Below are 22,206 nucleotides of genomic sequence, written 5' to 3' on the forward strand. Positions count from 1 at the left end.
CTAAATAATCCAAGTGTTAATAAGTAAAACATTTAAGTTAAAGTCAATGTGAACATGAATAATAGGTATAAAATCAGTGTCCTACGTCTACATGTTTTTATTGACCTCACATTAACCATGCTTATGTGATCTGTGCAGAGCATTTGATAAGGATACAATAAAAACTCCACAGAAAAATTATAATATCAAGGTCCACCTTTCACAACTGACTGCCCAGAATGTTTCTGAGAAACAACACTTTGCCTCATATTAATATTAATAATGACGATCAAAGTTCACCTGAACCATCCTGCTCCTGTTCAAACAAACCGGTTTAGTGCAGTCTGGAGGTGTGGTAATGTAAACTATGGTTATGTTTATTAGTTAATAAAACCTGATAATTTCATTTATTACTTTCACTCTTCAAATATCTAATTCTTCATGATATGGATTGCACGGCGTAGGACGTGGATGCAGAAAGAAGGCCCTCAAGCGCATACAGCGGTGTGTTTAAATGTGTAGAAGAAACAGATAGTGTTGATTAGTGTGAAACTGAGCTGCTTTAAACCCGCGGGCATCATACCTGAAAACATCCTCGCAAACATCTTCGGACCCAACGTGATATTAGCGTGTCTTTCTCCTCCCCGATACGAGTGTGTGTGTGTGTGTGTGTGTGTGTGTGTGTGTGTGTGTGTGTGTGTGTGTGTGTGCGCGTGTGTGCGCACGCTCTTCTAACTGTTGTTGATCTAGATTAGTTAAGATGCAGCCGTAGGCATCAAACAAAGCAAAAGAAAGAAAACAAAATGGGTGTTATTATTTGCTGCATTTGCAGAACCAATTGCATTTAGGAGGACAATTGAGGTGGAATTTCATTAAAAATAGTCATAACATGAAAAATCACATTTGCCTAGATCTACCTTGATAAAGAGGTCTTTGTACCATTGAAACATCCTGCAGGTTTCTTAGCTTAAAATGTCCTCCTCATTATAAACAAAGCAATTATTTTAATCAGGCTCTAAAAAACGTCTCGTTTGGATATTGCAGGATTTGTGACGTCACACGGGAAAATACATTTTCACATGACTGCCTCCAGAGCAAGACATTGACAAATAGTTCTGCATCATCTCACCATAGGCCCCGTCCACCATAGGCCCCGCCCACTGGCGTTCAGTAGCTTTACGACACTTGCCTACACTGGATGAGAGCGCTTAAAAGCAAATACAACCCATTATAATCACTCAAGCAACATATAAAAAAAAAAAAAAAAAAATACATCCATGTCATGACCCCTTTAATGTACTTGGCTGTTGCACTTAATTAACCGAAAAAACGAAGTCAGAAACCTCATGAGCTCAACTGTCGGAGGGGCTATAAGACTCCAGTGTTGAATGACAAAATATCCTTTCATAAAATGCATACACCATACAGTTGAGCACATAGTGCATAGTATAACTGCAGTGTGTAATTTGGGACGCAACTTCTGTGTGACTGTTTGGTGGCGTTAAGTCAAAAGATCTCTAGGTCTCCATGATATTCCGGTCTCTAGATGTGACTGTAAACATGAGGGGTTTTTTCATCTGCCAGGTGAAAAATCGCAAGTAAGTTCACTTTGAATAGTAATTGCAAACCTCTTCTCCACAAGCAACATGATTTAAGGTATCATTCATGTGGAAGTGATGGAATATGTAGCATAAATAAGTAGCAGTTTTGTTTTTAGCCTTCAAGCTATATGTTGAAAACAAAACATGCTACGCTAAACACAAAAAGGCTTTCAAAGCTTAATTTATTCGCACTAACTTTTAGGGTGATTTAGTGCAGTGTAGACAAATAAATATGCAACACCTATGTATTTACAACAGTGAATTGCTTGTTTGCTTAACGTCCCAAATTTGGTGCTAGCGCTAATGGCTTAGCCTCGTTAACATGGTTAATTGCAGAGGCGCAGGGGTATGACCTCCCTCACATTTCAAAGGAAGACTGAAGCTGGGTCGTTAAAGACAGACCACCCAATTCTCTCTTCAGACCCACAGGCGTTTATTTTCCCGTAAGACAGCAAACCTAGAGAGTCCAGGCTTCAACAAACAGCGGTTTACCTTGACTAGCATGTGTTATGTGTTCCACAAAACCCTTAAACTCTTTTAACTGTTGCCCCGTGGTGAAGAGAGTCAATCTCTTCTCCCTCTCTCTCTCTCTCTCTCTCTCTCTCTCTCTCTCTCTCTCTCTCTCTCTCTCTGTCTGTGGTCAAGGCTTTTTGATGGCCTAATCAAGAAAGCTACACTTTTTTATATAAATATGTATTAGCGAAGGGAGTTACTTCAAGATTACGACTCTGAATGTCGAACTCTGGATGTCGTTTTGATGTGTTTGCCGTTTGTTGAGCATCTATTGTAGTTCATGGAAATGCATGAGAGGATGTATTGATTATAATCGATTATAATTGATTAAAGTGTAAGGTTTGGACTGAAGTTTGCCTTTTCTTTTTTTTTCTATTTAGTGTTTCCTGGAGTTTTCTGTTTCTGGATAAGAAAGTAACTTGTACACTGGATACAATTTTCACTCCGAAATCGGTTGCATTTTATTTAACAGTGCGTGCACTTTCAATGTACTTTCAGTGTACTTACCCAAGAAAATACTGAATAATATAACTACTGTTAAATATTAAGATTAGGTTTAGGGGTAGGTTCAGGACTAGTACATAGTTATTCTCCAGTTAGTAATTACTACAGTATGAACATGCGAAACAGGACTGTAAAATAAAGTTCTACCCCACTAATACAAAGAAAAAGCAAGTAAGATATTCAATAAAATGTTTTTTTTTTTTAAGTATAAAGACTGAAATAGTATTTTCTTGTAAAATAACTAACTTATTATTTCTTAATTTGTCTTATTTACAATTACAACTATTTATTTTTTTCTTCAAATTTATACTTTGCTTATTTAAACACTGTAAATAATTTTATGATCAATAAGTTATAACAACATGTGTTTTTACATTGCTTTAAATCATCAAAATAAGTTTTGTAAGTTATACAAAATGCAAATTATCTTTTTGAAGTTTAATGTAATTTAAGTTGAAACGACTTAAACATCCAAGTTGATTGTACTTAAATGTAATGCAGAAACGTTTTTACAGTGCGCACATAACATCAATTTGATGTACACAAACACAAATTTTATAACTATAGGAAAAATATATAAAACCCTTTAAGAGGGGTATTTGTCAGATAAAAAAAATACAATAAAATCCAGAATATATATTTCTGTAGAATAGAAAAACACCAAATGAGATCTATTTCAGCGGTTTATCCTAAACATTAATGAGATTAAATGCAGAGCAAATATAGACTTTGTTCTTATCAGATTTTTCACTTGAACATTCAGTCTACATCCGAAATCGCATACTTCCCTACTGGTAGTATGTGACAAAAGAAGTCACAGACTCATAAAAGACTAGGCAAAAAGTACGCGGATACTACTTCCAGCGAGATGTGCATATGATGGACACTTTACTATCCCATGAGGCCACGGGAGAGGATTTGTGAATGGCATTGAAGCGACGCAACTGACTGAGGTCACATGATAATAAAAGCATGGCGAATGTAGTACGTCCATTTTACATTCATACTACACACATTCATAATATATAGGACATACTTTTTTTAGTGGCCGTGAAGTAATTACTTTTTTCAAAATAAGTACCTAATCAAGAGAGCAAGTGATTTAAGACACAGCCTCAGTATAATACAAGTATTAAAATCGTAATTAAATTATTACTATCTTGAATAAAAATGTGTAAAGTTATAAGATAATAAGTCTCTTAAACCATAAAAGAACCGTTTTTTTTCCTCTAAGACTGGATAGTTCCTGCTTGACTACAGTATAAAAAAGGAAACAATGGAGCATCTTCAAGAAGTGTGACTGAGGCAGAGAGAAAGTGGGGGGTTTCGAGTCTGTCCAAATGAGTTTAATATGATTGATGAGATCTCCTTCCCGCTCTTTCTCTCTCCATCTGAGAACGCTCACTTCCGTCAGGAGCTGGTACTGGATCAGCCCTCCCACTGAAGGCAAGGTGCATCCAAGAGCCGAAACAATAGTGACAGGCGGGCCGGCCGGGGGTTTGCTCGTAGGATTAGCTCCAATAGCCATAATAAATGAAACAAGAGGACCCAAATGAAAACAGTTGGGCGCTGACTGGCGGAGGGGCTGATGGGAAGTGGCAGCTCTGCCGGCCCCCGGGCGCCGAATTAGTTTTGCCACTCGATAATTTGACTGATCCACTCCAGTGGCCGGAGAAAGCCGGAGAAAAAGGGAGCGAGAGAGACAGAAAGAGGGATAAATAGGAAGGTGAAAGGAAAGGGCTGAGGTTTACATGCTGATACTGTAGTTCACTGCACCTGTTGAGCTGCCTTCACTATCTCTCTCTCAAACAGCGTTGAACAGCATGATGGGAAGGCTCTCGGAGGGTCTATGGTGTCTTATATGTCGATGACATGAGCCAGTAGAAAGGACGATTGGATCTAAAATTGAAATGTCTAAACAGCCATTTATTAAATGTAAAATGAGACTAGAACTGTAAAAAAATTCAAATTCAAAAAGAGAAAGAGTAAAATATTATTTTATTGTTAATAATAATTAATAACAACAATACAACTACTACTAACAATAATAATAATTAACATATAACAATAATAATAAAACAACCAATTGATATCAAAATTAATAAATAATTATGTGTTGTCTTTATATCACACACATTTTAAACAGTGATATTTTAGTAATACTTATATACCCTTATAGTATTTATTATTATTTTAAATTCATTTTTATTAAATTAGTTGTTTTATATCAGTAGTTAATTTTTCATTTAAGTTTTATCTAATATTTATATTGAATTATTATTTTATATTTATTTGTATTTTGTTGCATTAATTTTTAATAGTTTTAGTTAATAACAAAACTCCATTTTTTTACTCCATCATATTTATGTGTATATAGTGATTTTATTTGTATTTATATAGTAAGTAAACAACATTGCGACAGCAATAGAAATAGCTACTTCCCTGGCAAGTGTGCATACTACTGAACTATAAAGACAGACCCTAGTTGTGGACATGAGCACAATATAGCGGCTTTCCCTCAGGAGCTGACACACGTAAGGGCAAAACATACTGTAGTTTTGCAGCCCACTAAGGGATTTTGGGTGTTTGTATGAGGCCCTGTTTACAACTGGTATTAAGATGTGCTTTGGCTGTCAGAGCAGAAACCAAAGCTGCTGCTCTCCGTATGTTTTTCCGTCGTCTCCGGTCGCGTTCATATGTAAATTCCACAAGCTTATTTTGTCCATTAGATCAAAAGATCTGAAAAACCCATACATTTACCCACACATAGACCCTCCCCTCAAAGAAATCAGGACAGAAGTGGTTGAAAGTGGACAAAAGAGACGGATTAAAAAACCAGGAGTAAACGGGAATAAGTCCCTCGTCTACTTGTGATCCGATCGACTAAAACGCATCTTAATACCAGGTGTAAAGAGGGCCTGAGGGTGACCAAAGGGAAGCAGAGCAAAGAGCCTGTCAACAAACTGTCTACAGTCTCTTGATCTCAATCAAGACACAAGAAAACCTCTTCTTAACCACTTCATCTTTAGACTTATGAAGCATTTGTCTATAAGCTACACAACAGAAGCAAGAAATGATGAGCTTACATGTCTCACGAACAAAGCAAGTTCAAGAGTCTATGTGAAAGAGAAAGCGGTGAGCATCTGTCTCTCCGCGTCTCCCTCGGCATGCCGGTGCCGCACTTGAAGGCTAACCTTTGTGTAACCTTTCTGAACGTTGAAAGCGTGTTTCACCACTGACTTATTAATTTGGACAAGGTCACCCTTTTATTCATTTTAATACCAGATTAACGAAGTCAGATCTTGAACTTTGATGTTAAATAAAATACAAAAAAGTGCAGATGAAGGCAAAGTCGAGGACAGCGTGTAAAAATTAGCGTGACTTTATCGATGTGCTATTGACGTTCTCTTTTTTTCTTCTCTTTTTTTTTTTATACAAGGGGGAAGAAGTGTCAGCGTGGCCGATACCTGGCTAACTAGCAGCGTAAGCACTAAAATAGCCATTTACATACTGCACTGTCAAAATTAATAAAGCTCGCTGTGGGATGCTGAGACTCTTTGTTTTTTGTTGGCCCTTTTTTGTTTGAGTGTGTGTGTGTGTGTGTGTGTGTGTGTGTGTGTGTGTGTGTGTGTGTGTGTGTGTGTGTCTATATTGAAATTCTGTATTAGCTGTCCAGAGAGTGAGTGTGTGTTTGATGATGCCCTTCACACGGAGAACAGTAACTATTTCTGGTAAGCACAAGCTCATTTAGCTGCAGGTGCCCTGATGAGTAATTAACATGGACGTATTATTCATGCAACCTCTTGATGCTCGATTCTCTGCTTATTAACACTTTATTAGCGCACAAAGTAAAAAATTATGAAAAAGCTTGGACACATACATATACATATACATATACATATATATATGTATGAAGACCTCCGATGCAAAAGCCTCTAAAAGCCTTTTGCATCGGATATTGATATTGAGTAAATGCTCTCCGCACATAGTATTCGTTCATCAGATACTTTCACTTCAAACTCACTAAAGCCCATTCAGAAATGCCAGTACTTGGGTAGAAACCTATACAGGAGACTGATAAAAATGTTAATATTATGTTAGTATTTTTTTTTATATATATATATACACACAATATATACACACACACACACACACACACACACACACCAAAGTGTTGTGGGTAACGCATTACAAGCAACGCAAGTTATGTAATCAGATTACTTTTTTCAAGTAACGAGTAATTTGTATATATAATACACACTCTCACACACACACACATATATATATATATATATTTTTATATATATATAGAAAATTCAAAAGAACAGCATTTCTTTGAAATACTGATATTAATTTATTTATGATATATATATAGAGAGGGGGGGAGGGGAGACAACTTCAGGTTTCTACTTGTACAGTCTTTCATCCTGAGGCATTTGACTGCAATTTGTCACTCCAAGGCTTTGCACAGACGACATCATTTATTTGGGATTAACAAATGTGTATCATTCCCCAGAACTAATCCCGATTTTGTAATCTCTGACACACGCAGATTGACTTGTGCTCACATAAGAGGTTTTGGATATGAGTGTAGGATTGATCTTAAGGTGGGTCTTAATGTGTCGCCGGCGGCGCTAGCACACCCGAACAACACACATACGCTTAGACGTTTGTCCTGAACGTGAGTCATTGGCTCCAAACTGTCAATCAAATCCCCTTTGCTAATTAAGTGGCTAATTATAGAGTTAATGCTGCCGAGCGGTGCAGTGATAAGGAGGCCAGCGGCTGACAAACAGACAGATGAGTATCATATCGCTTGAGTTCTGTAGGTGGACGTCTCAATAGCTATTAATTCTTCAATAAAGACGGATCAAGTTCGCAGGTGCGCTTCCTAGCCCTCACAAAAATGTTGCTGTAGTTCTTAATACTGTAAAGTAATTTATATGTGAACTTCGTACAAATCTTTGACATTTTGTTTAATTTCACTTTTTTGAGCATATTGTCGACTAATACTACACTTTAAATAAGTACACTGATGGATCCACAACGACAACATACAGTATACTAGTTACACTATAGTTTTCATAAAGGAGGGTTTTACTTGTTACTATGATTTTACAATAAATACAACAGTTAAACTCTCGTTCCTGTAGTAAAATCAAAGTAAATTTCAGTTTAAGACTGTGGTTACTAAAGTTTTCGCACAAATACATTAGTTATTGCAAAGGTGAACCCATGGTTAGTTTTCATAAAAATCTGTGGTTATTTTGGTTTTACTAAATACTACAAAATTCAATCCCTTCCTAAAAATTTTAAAGGTTTTTATTGTAGTACAACCATTTACTGTAGTAACTGCTATTTCTGCGGTTTACCATGGTAAAAAAAATTGTATCAACTAAATAGTATCAATGTAAATGCAACATTAGTGCTCTCTCCAATTTTTGATCCAATACTTTGTAATATTTGTTTGATCTCTGTACTCTCAATTATGAGTCAAAATCAGCTATGGGATAATAATGGAACAACAGTTCTTGCTTAAAAAGCAAGTTTTCACTATCATTTACAACAGGATCTGCATTTTCATGGGTTTAAATAAAAACAACAATAGAAACAACTTTGTGCATCAAAACCACAGCTTTCATGGTAAAAAAATTTACTTGATTTTCAAAAGTTTTTGCGACAGCAGAATGGAATATTTTTGACAAGCCAAACATGTCAGTCTCTGAGTAACATATCATTTATTTAAGCCACGAAATAAACTTCATTCTGTAAAATAAGTATAATGAAGTACTCAAAAAGCATTTTGAACGTCTCCAGCACGTTTTATAATTACTCAGATATCAAACATAGTTCAGCCCTTACGCACGTCATCATGTCTGTCAAAAACTGGCTGTCGGTTGTAATATTAGAACTAAAAACATCGACACACTCATGGGCATCAATCACTTCACCGAATACTTGCGGGCTAAGTAAGAAATAATTATTTATTATTTATTGAAAATATTATTTTGACAGACATTGATGTCTGTCAAAAAATAACGTGCCCAATACACGGAAGCAGAGGTCCAGCGAGTTCAAGCATTTCCTGTAAAACCCACACTACCAGATGTTTTGACATCACTTTCTGAAAGAGGGAGAAAATGGCGGTCGGAGCGGCTTCAACATGCTGTCTGTCAGAGACGATAACATACATAATACATAACGCACATGAGTATAAATGTGTTCTTCAACTGAAATTAAATCGGAATGATAAAGAAATACTAAAGAGAATAAACGCCAATCCAACTGAAAAACTTCGCTGAGTTAGTATTCTGATTAGAATTCTGATTTTGACATTCCTGATTTGAATTTTAACTGATCTTTTTTCCATAATTTTGGCAGTAGATGAACTGTTAAATGAGAAATCTAGACCTGTAGTCGTCCAATTTGACTCTCTGATGCTGATGTAATATATATTATAAACTTGACAGGTGATTTTTATAAAAAGTAATTTTAATACAATCTTCTCAGTTGTTTAAAAGATTAAGTCAATTATCAAAGTTTGACTTTTTTTTTTTTTTTACAATTTCCAATAAAATATAAATTTTTATATGATTTGTTACATTTAATTACCCCTTAGCCGATTTTGACTATTATTCTCTCACCTCTGGAGTGATCCCAGATAATATCTTTACATGTGGATGAAATCAGTGTAGTGATAAGTGAGGACAAACTGTTTAAAGAAGAAAAAAGTGAGAAAAGCATTTCATCCTTTCCCGTCCATTCACTTCAGCTGAGTATGCAGGAAGTGCTGGAGAAGTACTGGGAAGCCGTCGGAGAGAGGCCAGCCTTCTCTTCATAAGAAGAGCAATGGAAATAAACACTTGAAGCCTCTCTCCGTCCCCGAGCCTGTGCGTGCTCTTGTGGTTATGATGTCTTTGTGTTTTTGTTTTTTCCACAGGCTCTGCCTGCAATAATGAAGAGCAATTGAGACATCTCCAGCTAGTGTGTTTGAAGACAGGCAGATCACTGTGTGATCCAAAAACAAATCATAGCCTTCATTAAATAGGGATTGAAGGCCACCCACCTATGCACCTGGGGGCAGATGGAGGTCTGTGTGTGTGTGTGTGTGTGTGTGTGTGTGTGTGTGTGTGTGTGTGTGTGTGTGTGTGTGTGTGTGTGTGTGTGTGTGTGTGTGTGTGTGTGTGTGTGTGTGTGTGTGTGTGTGTGTGTGTGTGTGTGTGTGTTTTACAGGAGGACTATGCAACAGTGTGAATGTGGCGCAATGAATTTAGCTAATTATTATACTAATATGGCCCTGTCCCAAATAGCACACTTCATGCGCACTTATGGTCTAGTGGCCAAAGCTTCACAATGGCTGCCACGTACGCGTGTCTGTTAAGTCTGTGAGACCATAGGGTGTCCCATTTGGCATTTCGCGAGTGCCCTGTTTGCGGTCGATAAGCGCCCTCGGTGCGCACTTTTGCCGAGCAGACTTCTTCCCGACAGTCAAAAGAGGTGTTACGTCACCAAAGTGCAGACTCGTAGGAAAACGGTGAGTATTTAGGGTACCATTTGGGTAAGGGCCTATATATACACATGCACATTTTTTTGTAATTCATGAAAAAAAATCAAAAAATTTACACTTATATGTAACACTATTTTAAGGTGACGTAGTTCCACATTACTACATGTACTTACTATAGTAATAACAGTAAATTATGCATACTTACAAGTAACTAACCCTAAACCAAACCCTAACCGTAACTCTATAAGTACATGTAGCTAATAAATATTACTCAGTACAAGTACAATGTAACTACACCACCTTAAAATAGAGGGTTACACTTTATTCTAAGGTGTCATTGTTACAGTGTAATTATATATTTAAGTACTGAGTAATATTAATGAACTACATATACTTACTATAGGGTTAGGGTAGGATTAGGGTTTGGTTGAGGGTTAGTTGCATGTAATTATGCATAATTTACTGTTATTGCTATGGTAAGTACATGTAACATATGTAACAAGGACACTGTAAAATAAAGTGTTACCAAATAGAGTAACCAAATGTTAAATAGTTAACTAATTACCTCATCATAAACAGTGAAAAAAATACATTTAATAGGCAGAAAATAAATGTTATAGTATTTTACCGTAAAATACTGTAAAACATATTATTATAGTACCATATAATACCGTATAGTACCAATTAGCATTACCTTATAATCTACGGAGAACATCTATATTACATTCAACAAGACGACACTAATGCAGTTTTAATGTAAAATAATAATAATATACCGAAGCTGGTGGCTCGACACGCGGCACAACGATCTCAAAGCTTACCGGTTTGCACCCCGATCAAGCCGATAATCGCATCAAATGGCACCAGCGATCCAGAAAAGCGGACCTTGCTACTATGCGGGATAAACGCTAAAGAAAAAGTAGAAGAAGAAGAATATACTTTTACAATAACTTATTTTCTAAGTAAAATTGAGTTTACTTATTACAGTGAAAACTGCAAGAAAACGCATCACATTTGATTATAATTAAAAAATATATATTTTTATTATGCTTATCAGTATATTAGAATTAGAAAAAACAGAAGTTAGCTCAGTTGTTCCAAGTATATTAATACATTAAAATTACATATACAGTTGTGAACTGTAAGATATACAGTTACCAAAATATCTTCCGTAACGCCTGAACATCACTGTATTACATTAAATTTACAGCATCTTTCTGGTAAATTTAACAGGATTTTTGTTATCTCTGCATATCAAGCTATGATATGAAATCAAGACAGTCTGTATTTCACTTACAGTGAACTCTGCGTAATATACATCAATAACTCCTTCTATACCCTTTAAACTTTATACAAAATTTGTCACAAATTTAACTGTGGGATTAAATGGGTTTATACAGATCTGCCAAAACTGTACAGATGTCACCTTTGTCAGATATCAAAAAGTCACAGACGTGCTAATGACTTTAAGACTGTGAGAAGTTTTTTTCTGACACAAAAAAAAAAGAAATTTTGCAAATGACTAGCTTAATTTGTGTTCAACTGTGGATTTTTTTCAGCTGACTTGTCAATTGACTGCCATATGTTGAATCTGAACGACTGTGCCACTTCAAGTTGGCGTTAACACATGACTCCTTACAACGTTTTACAACCCTAACAAAAGTACAAACTGAAGTTAGGCGTTGCTGTACGTACTCTTATAAATCGTGCACATGAATCACAGGTTTACCCAAACATAAACACACAGTGGTTCTCGCTGATATCTATATTCCTGGCAGCACAAAGCTCTCGTCTCACACAGTTTGAAAGGCTTAGCGTTCATTAGGATGCAGGAGACGGGCTGCACTGGCCCATATGTCACTAAACAGATCTCCATGTTTTATTTATCCTAGCTCTTTTCCTACACGCACACACACACACACACACACACAGAGTTAACCCCTCCAGTCAGAGTGCAGCACAAGTGACCGGCTCTAAACGAGGGAAGAGAATCCCTCAAAGAGGTCACAGAGTAAAACTGCGCGACTGGTTTATGTAGATTGTTTTTTTTACAAATGTTTTATATTTGTTTGTTTTAATTGATTTGAGTGGCAGTGCTTGAATTTGCAGTAAACAGTCAATTTTGGTAACCAAAATTGTTCAGTTTTCAGCTTCAAATTAATTCCTGATGAATAAAATCAAAGTCTTTTTTTTTCCCTTTTAATAGCTTTTAAATTCTAAACATGCCACATTACAGTAAAATGGGTTGTGAACGGTTACCGTCAAGTCGACTACTTTTTGGTATGTAGCCAAAATTTCTGTTTTCACCTTCAAATGAAATCTGGATTGATGAAATCAAGTTCCGTCCTATATATTTTTTCTATGAATACCTTTAACTTAGAATCATGCCACATTACGGAAGTAAAATGGTTTGCGAACTGCAAATTCACATCGACCTTTAGTCCGACCAAATACTTTTTGGCCCTGTTTACACCTGGTATTAAGATGAGTTTTGGTCGGACGGATCACAAGTAGACGAGGGAGACACATTCCCGTTTACACCTGGTGTTTTAATCCGTCTCTTCTCTCCACTTTCAACCACTTCTGCCCTGATTTCTTCGAGGGGAGGGTCTATGGGTGGGTACATGTATGAGCTTTCACAGATCTCTCCATCTAAAGGATGAAATAAACTAACACAATTTACATATGTACACGACCGGAGATGACGGAAAAACATACGGGAGAGCATAAGCTTTCATTTCTGCTCTGACAGTCACAAGACCACCCCGAACGCTGTGAGTGCATGTTAGAAATCAGGAATGGTGAGAGAACATTGTGCTTGGTATGTTTTTCGTCTTCAAAGCAAACTAAGGTCTTCAGCCGATAAAGTTTAAATCCCGTCTGGCTAACGCGCTTCCCATGATGTTTACGTCAGTGGGCGGAGAGAAGACAGTCTTGCGGCTGTTCAAACGCATTCAACCACATTACCACACATTATGAAAGCAATCCGGTCGAATGTGTTTTCGACTCCCTCTGGAAGTGGTGGAAAGTGGACAAGCTCAAAACATTTTAGACCCCGTTTACACCTGTATTTAGCATCGTCCACTTGTGATCCAATCGACCAAAACGCATCTTAATTAAAGCTTCAAAATGATTGATAAAAATCAAGTTCTCTTATTTCTTTTTCTTTTAATACCTTTTAACATACTTTTCACTGGCGAAAGTAAAATGGGTTGCAGATTGCACATTCAGATTGACCTTTAGTCCGACCAGTCGACTACTTTCCGTCAAGAAACTCCTTGATTAGCCAACCACATAAAAACATACGACAATGAGACTCTAGGTGCTCGAAAAAGAAGATGTCTTGTGTGTGCGAGAGTGCTTACAGGTGCATGACGGAGCCAGCGGCAGTCTTAAATACTCCTGCACTGAGTGCCGTGTGCGTTTCTGCACATGTGTGTGTGAGTGAGTTTAGGGAGGGGGGGGCAACAGAAGGGGGGATAAACAGATGGAGAAACTGCTCCCCAAAGGGACATGTCATTCATCAAAGTCACCAGCTAGGCCTGCAATTGTTTTCACCCACAGAGAAAGAGAGAGACGGAGTGTGTGTGTGCGTGTGAGTGTGTGCGTGTGCGTGTAGTCTGGTTTGTGTAAGAGAAGCTTTCTACAAGTGTGTATGTATGAGATAGATGTATCAGTTACCAGCGGTGGGCCCAGACTCGAACCCAAAAACAGGCGGTGAGTTGGGAAGTCGGTGAAAGTCAAACTACCCCTGCGTACGGTCAACTATATAAGGATTACTAGATTTTTTTCGGTAACACTTTACAATAAGGTTTAACTCATTAAAGTCCCTCTGTGGTGAAAAATCAAGCTTTAAATGTTGTTTATGTCTATGTGGTGTTTTTAATATACTTTAAGACAAACCATGTGCAAATTCATAAGTCAACACCATTGCTGAGTATTTTCTCCTTAAAACTGCAGTGAACCAAAGACAGTCTCAAAACGTGGTTTGAAATTGCTGGTGTTTCTGACGTCACAAACTATACCTTGTAACCAATCAGGTAAACGTGTGACCGTCAACGAGTGGATCTCTGGGCTGGGGTGAGTGAGTGGAGGCGGGGCTCATTTGCATATTCTTAGGACCACGTATACTAAATGAGACAAAAGGTGTAGATTTATATTCAAGCTATTTTAAGGCATGAAGAATATTTTTTCAAGGAAAGAAAGTTTAAAATTATTGCCTACAGGGGGACTTTAACATTAGTTAACTACACAAGTAACAATGAACGAACACTAAACAATACTTTAGTATTATACTATGTCTTTTTATTAACCAACATGAACAAAGATTAATAAATGCTGTGAAAAATATATAGCTCATTTTTAGTTTATGTTAGCTAATGCAATAACTAATGTTAATGAAAAGGACCTTATTGTAAAATGTTACAGATTTTTTTTATAGATTTTCTTGAAAAAAAATCCCATCACCACAATGCTAGGGTGCTAACCAAAGTAAGTGGTTGCCAGGGTGTTGCTAGGGTGTGGCTTATTGGTCCAAATGAAAAGAGAGAAACTTTAAAAGGATTATTTCAATTCATTACAAGTAAAGCTCAATCGACAGCAATTGTTGATTGCCAAAAAATATCAATTGTCTCTCTTAAAAAAAAAAAATGGTTTCAGTGATACAATTACAATTGAGATAAATGGGACCAATCTGTTCAAATACTCACTATTTCAATAAATTAGCCACAAGATGTTAACTGTATGTTTTACTAACCTTTTCTGAGTAAATTTATATTCTATTTTATTTCAACTTCAATTCAACTTTAATCACCATAAAAGTAACAACTTTACAGCTCAAATAATAGCCAAGTAGAATAAATTTAAGTGCTTTTAAATTTCTAACCATCACATTTCTGTCTTTAAATCATCAAAAAAATGTACTTCCACTTTAAGTGCTTCACCGTAACCTAATTATTTCCTTTAAAAAAAAAAAAAACACAACAGGGGGTGAGTTAAAATATTTTTTTGTGGAAATCAACTTAATTAACTGGGCTTAACTCATGCTAAACCTGGAATAAGTCTCTTAATCTGACATTCTGATATTCCAGATATGGCTTGAGTCCCTCCTTCGATGTAAATCGATGGGATTTTCATGATTTTTATCATCTGCCAGGTGAAAATCACTAGTTTGATCGCTTAGAAAAGTAATAGTATATACCTCTTCTGAATAAGCTGCACGGTTTAAGGCATCATTCATGTCTGAAGTTATTCTAATGTCTTGTACATATGAGTTATGTTATATCAGCTCTCGTTGCCACAGGCTTATAATGTTTCTGTCAACAGCAATCCAGGAAACCAAATGCAAAAACAAAGCCCACAACAACACCTGGTTTACTAGCACCCCCCTCCCGCATTCAGACACTTCTTCACAGCGGAGGGCTTCGAGAGAACAGAAAAACGCTTCATTTCTCCAGAGACATCTTTCTCTGGCTGTTTTTCTCTCTCTGAGGATGAGCGCGAGCATTGATATCCTCCGCCGAGCGCTATATCAGCCCAGCCGCCACTTTCTTCTGCCTAATTATGGCGTTAGCAGGAAATAACTGCACAAATTGCTGCTAATAATTAAATGGCAAGTCTGATCAGAATCTGCTGATGTGTTAAGAACACGCTAGAAAGTGACGACTGTAACGATGCCTCAAATGTATTACTAAAAACTAATGTGATGTACTGATGTACGGTCACACATTCAAAATAGTTTATTGAGTAGGTTAGGAAAAAAAAGGTACTAATAGATATAGACATCTCATAATGAAATATGAATATGATAGCTATTTTTTGCTATCATTTTATATATTAACAAAATTATAGCAAAAAAATAGTATTTTAATTTTATGATATAATTAATTCATTATAAATACACACTTGTATAATTACTGACTATAATAAGGACAACTGTAATTAGAATCCATACTAGATTAATATTACAACCAATGCTAATTACATTCATTTTTACCTCATTAAAAAGTTGCAAATCCAGCAATTTGCTGTGAAAGATCACAAATGTAGTCGTCTTTGGTAACTGTGGCCCGTTTAACAAGTTAATATTTCAGCAGGTACATTACTTCATTTCATTGGAGGGCTGTTACATCTTAATAAACTTCTGCATAAAAGGTTTCGTTGATTTATAGGAACTGTAAAATATTTTTATTTGCATTGGAATATGAATGAGTAAATGAAGAAATGCAAGTTTCACAATATGTGTATAGCCTACACCTGTCATGGAGAACCGACGGAGGCATTCACAGTTCCTGTATGGATTCGTGCACGGAACTATATCAGGAAGACCTGAGGGATTTGACACACAACCAGATGGAGTTTAAAATAAAGAACGTTAGTTGATTTAACACATTTAAAGGGGTAAATTATATCAGTAACTATGCCATCTAAAAGAAATAATTATATTTAAAAGTTACTGTACACTACTGGTCAATTAAGACTTTTTAATGTTTTTGAAGTCTCTTCTGCTCACCAAGGCTCCATTTATTTGATCAAACATACAGTAAATACAGTAATATTGTGAAATATTATTACAATTTAAAATAACTTTTCTTTTTTTATATAAAAATATAACATGTAATTTATTCCTGTGATCAAAGCTGAATTTTCAGCATCATTACACCAGTCTTCAGAGTCACATGATCCTTCAGAAATCATTCTAATATGATGATTTGATGCTCAAGAAACATTTCTCATTATTATCAACGTAGAAAACAGTTGTGCTGCTCAATATTTAGTGGAAACTGTGATAAACTACAATTAAAAGATTAAAAAAGGAAAATAAATTAAAACATTTTTTCAGCAAGGATACATTAAAGTGATCAAAATATTATTAATGTTACCAACAGTTTTCAACATTGATAATAATAAAAAAAAAAATCTAGGACAAAAAATCATCATATTAGAGTGATTTCTGAAGGATCATGTGACACTGAAGACTGGAGTAATGATGCTGAAAATTCAGCTTTGATCACAGGAACAAATTGTACTTTAAAATATTATTACAATTTAAAAGAACTGTTTCCCGTTTTAATATATTTTACTGTATTCTTGATCAAATAAATGCAGCCTTGCTGAGCATAAGAGACTTATTTCAAACACACTTAAAAAAATATCTTAATGATTCCAAACGTTTGGTTACATGAAATATGACTATTCGAAATGTGACAGGAAATCCACCTTTGCTAAATTCAAACTTAATTTAAATAAATATAACCAATTACCTGTGAATTTGTAATGCACAAAAAACACGCCTTGCTTTATGATTTTTCAGGTTCAGGAATGATTTTTATGACTGATCCACACCAAAAAAAATAATTGTGCTCAGGTTTCATGAATGAGGCCCCACAATGTGAATGTCCCTGTTAACTCACGTCACTCTCAAATCGCATCACATCCTGCAAAGTCAGGCATTTGTTGGCGTTGGGGACGGCAAGATGAGCAGAGGGATTGAGAGAAATGTGGACGCACATTTTAAAGAGCTCCTTCCCCCTCCCCACCTCGGAAATAACAACAGAGTCATCTAAAATCAATCAGCGGGGCCGGCTAACGGACTGCTCCGGCTACTACGGTCGATACGCGCGCTGCCCATTGTGAGAGCTAAATTGCCACTACCATCAGCAATTTAGAGAACTGAAGCTAAAAAGCAAGGAGAGGAACGACGGAGAACACGGCGTTAACCGAGACGCACATGCGGTTCAGTCGTAAATATAAAACACGCAAACAAACACGCAGGTGAGGTCCAGTGGTTTGGGATTTTGGTCTAAAAGCGATCAAACGATACCTCTGAAACGGATTGTATTCCAAAGGAAAGAGGGATGACGAGAGAGAATGAGAGAAAGCAAATGCGTGCACAGGAAAAAAAGCAAAGAGGCTACAGAAATCCAATAGTTTAACCTCTGTTTGAGACGCAGTGGTGGCCAGTGAAGGACAGAGGGGGGAAATCAATACCAACTGATTTGCAGAAGGTGGAAGAGTGGGAGGAGGAGAGAAAAGGAAAGATGGGAAAAGAGACAGACAGCACAGATAAAAAGAAAAAGAAATCCAGATTACACAGAGAAAGGGAATAAAAATGTTCCTATACGTGGTGTTTTACACACTGGTGTCGATCTGAGGGCTGGTATTTTTAGGTCTTCCAGGTGGGTGAGCGAGGGGGGGGGGCGTACCTGTCGGGGAGAGCAGACCTGGAGACAGCAGCCCGTGAACACCGTGAGGAAGCAGACGAGAGCTGTCCTGCATCGCCACGCCGAGAGAACGCTTGGGAGGACGACCAGGCCGAGAACTGGAGAGAAAAAACACAGACAACAGGGGTTTTATTGACACTGGATTAAAAAAAAAGCAGGTTAACAAAGATTACAGGAGTATGTTATCCAAGAAAATACAATTTCAGTCTTTCTATTTCAAAATTTCACATGTGATTCAATGTATTTATTTGTGATTCTTTGTAATTATAATTTACAGAGTGAAAACATGTTTGGTAACACTTTAGTTTAGGGTTCAATTCTCACTATTAACCATGCATATATTAGCACATATTAATGTCTTATTCTGCATGACCATATTCTACATCCCCTAATCCTTCCCAACACCTAAACTTAACAACCTTATTAATAAACTCCTAATTACTGTTTATTAGTAGTTGAGGCAAAACTCATAGTTAATAGTTAGTTAATAGTCAGAATTGGACTCTAATCTAAAGTGTGACCAACATTTTTTTTCAGTGTACATTTGCATCTACATTTTTGCTTTAACATGTAGGTCACATGGTTACATGACTGTGTAATGTGTTTTGATTGGTGAACACCAAACATAAGCTACTTTTGGGTCAATGACATGACCCTCTTTTTTTTTTTTTATACATAAAAAAAAAAATATTCATACATACAATGTCTTGAATACATGACATTTTTTACAATACATTTTTTAAGTCATGTGGTAGAACATAATACTTTTTCGCGACAAGTTAAAGTTAATTGGGGTTGTAAAATGGTGCTAAAAACATCAGTCTCTTCAGACAGAACAATGAAAAGGAAAGTTCTTTCAAAGCAGAATCTAGTTACTACAATTTATACACACACACACACACATCAAACCAACAAACATACGGTTATATATCATCCTCTGTCATGATAGATACATGAACAAGCACATTCTTAGAAACATGTGCCGCTAACGTACAACACGCTTGACAAATTATTCAACACAAAACACAAACACACACTTATCTCTCACACTTCAGTGTGAGAGAGGCTATCAAAGAGACAGGTACATGACAGTTCGAACCCTGCGCAAGGGTGCTGGCAGAGCAAAATAAGCCGGAAAAGCAAAATGCTAATTCAACTGCTGCATATCATTGGATCAAGTCCAAGAACATCAAGCAGCAAGTCTTTTTCACCGTTTTATTAATACTGCAGCGCTAACAAACACAAACCAGAGCAGAATCACCACTAAACTGATCATAGCAAAGCAAAGAGGAGCTTCTAACCGCAGTGACGCAATGACTATCAATCAGTAGGCGGCTCGTTCATTCAAAAGGCAGGACTTATTTTGGCATATTACACGTTGCACTTTCTCCCATTCATAATTAACATAAGTGCAAAGACTTTCTATATATAAAGTCTATTGTTATGCGGGAAAAGTCAGTTTTGATCACAGAAGTGCAAGCTTCATTTAGACCTTCATAGATTAAACAGGTCATGAACACGTCAAAGCGCACGGGCATTGCAAGGCAACCCTCTACAATGGACGTTTCAATACAACATCATCAAGCGCATGTCCAGAAAGACATATGTTCCAGTTCATATCGTCATATTTGGCATGAAGTTTCAACTCCTAGCCTAAACTTTACTTTCACCACTCTCAAGACCCTTAGTAGTGCACTTATACATATTTTTACGTACTTTCATTTCAGACTTGAAGCAATACTGCAGTAAAACAACGTCAGCAGTATCTTTACTACAAGTCAAGCGGATCAATGGTAAACTTCAAACGACCCCTTCAGCGTCCAGTTGTCCATCGCCACCACATGGGCCTTCCTCTCTTTCCTGCTCCAAGATATTTTAGTTTGACTCACTGATCTGTTGACAAGCTTGTCAAGGTCCGTGGCGAATGCGAATCACTTTGGACCATCACATTACTAATCTAATTAAAAACTATGAACAGTAGAGCGTGGTGGAAAAGAAAGGCAATCAACATGAATCACTTTAGCTGTTGTAGTGCCTGTAAGTGGAGAGCAGTCGATGGAGTTAACTGTACTGTTAAAAAAAAACAAAAAAAAACCCGTCAGCACAGTTTGCCAGACCACAATTCCTCTCCAGTGCAGATGAAATTACTGGAGTCTTTGATTTAGGGAGAGTTTGACAAAATACTTTACAGTCTCGTTTCGTTTGACTTCTTTCAGAGAAACATACATTTTATGCATGCGATTTTACTGACATAGAAAATAGCGGGGGATCGAGACATGACCAAGCGGCCCTCTCTTGAATCCAACACGAAAGTGACTTAAACTGCAATTCATCGACTGGCCGCTAGAGACAGGCTGCAAAAGAGAGTCAATCCCATAGACCACCATGTTAAAACGCCCAACTTTACAGTAGAAAAAAGATGTTTACAGCCTGGTACAAAAAGTGGTACTGATCTATATAGCTAATTTTGCCCTTCATGACAACTGTGAGGGGGATGCATTTTTTAATAACGCATCCGTTAAAATTATATTAAGCCTTTAAGTTCTGCATAATTAAGGGCGTGGCCACTTGAGTGACAGGTGGATTGCCACTGCTGTCACTACTAGCCGTTTGTCTGCTGTCTGTTAGCCGTCACAACACCTCAGCTAATCCCGCCTCTTTGCCCATTTCGCGTAACCGGGAGGGACGTGCAGTGACACGCTGCCAAGATGGCGACGGCCGGCTCCGCCCACTTTAGGCTTCAAAAATGCTCTTCAGAAACTTACGGGTGACATCATGAGAGAGAGAAAAAACTTGTCCCGGGCATTTGTCGGTTCCGATGTTCGGCCCAGATTATCTGGTAATGTGAGGTGTTTACAGATCAAATCTCAAACCTCCTGATGTTCGCGGACACGTCTGGGCCACCCCGACAATATCAGACATGTTTGATATTTAGGAATTTAAATCAGGATGATTACGACTATGATTATATTAGGACTTCAAAAGCCAATGAGAGACAAATCTTCAAGGAGATGGAAGTAACTGAACTTTTGAAATGGCGACCGCGAAGCAACAAACAGCTGTACGGGTCCAGTGGTCCGTGGTCGAAATGTGGTACGAATGCCTTTATAATGTCTCCTCATATAATGTCTACAGCAAGTTGCCGCGACACAGTATCCATTTTGTTTATATCCGCGTCCCTGTGAGACCAAACGAGGGGCTAAATCTGGCATGACAATCTTAAGAATATCTTGTAGTGTGTGATGTGTGCAGGTTTGAGATTTGAAAGAAGAAAATGCGTGAAGATTCTCCTTATGTGCGTGATGCAACCAGATTTCACAATCGGTAAAGATTTAAAAACTCTTGTAGTCTGAGTTCCGCTTAATGCCAATTACTAGGCCACAGGTGAGAAAGAAAATGATTAAAGGTTGCAAATAATATTAATTTATTTACAAATATCTTTGTGTGCAAAGGCCCGAATTTGTTTTAAAGTTGGTTTTTACATCATTCTGATAAAAGCCACGTTGGAAAACAATCAATTACCTCAGTGTTCCGATAACACAACTCCATTTCCTTTGAGGAAAGCAAATTAGAAAACAGCATGCGATTCCGTGAGGTCAATGTAGTGCAGGAAGAAAAATCAACTAGGCCTAAATGTCAAAAGATCCCGCCTTTGAAGACGGTCAGCCACTAACTTGACATCGCAGATCAGTGAAAAGAAAAGCACACGCTTCCGGTCGTCCTTAAAATGAGGTGGAAAACCATTTCCTTTAAAGCTCTACTTCGACGTGTGTTGAGGAACAAGAAGAGTTTTTTCTTTCCTCATTTAGAGCATCTGACTCACTTGCTCCTTTTAAGCATTCCTAATCGAGGCGTGCCCGAAATACAAGATCCAAGCCAA

General features: G+C 37.2%; 1 protein-coding gene across 1 annotated transcript in view; it reads right to left on the minus strand.

The window, feature by feature from the left end:
* The window catches only part of dacha (dachshund a), a 150,774-nt gene that overhangs the window by 64,689 nt on the left and 63,879 nt on the right, over positions 1-22,206 (minus strand). Inside the window, exon 2 of the mRNA XM_081391133.1 lies at positions 18,309-18,424. Coding sequence (XP_081247259.1) covers positions 18,309-18,424 — 116 coding nt within the window. The remainder of the gene's footprint in view (positions 1-18,308; positions 18,425-22,206) is intronic.

This window comes from Scardinius erythrophthalmus (assembly GCF_964197995.2).
Source record: "Scardinius erythrophthalmus genome assembly, chromosome: 17".
NCBI classification, from domain to species: Eukaryota; Metazoa; Chordata; class Actinopteri; order Cypriniformes; family Leuciscidae; genus Scardinius; species Scardinius erythrophthalmus.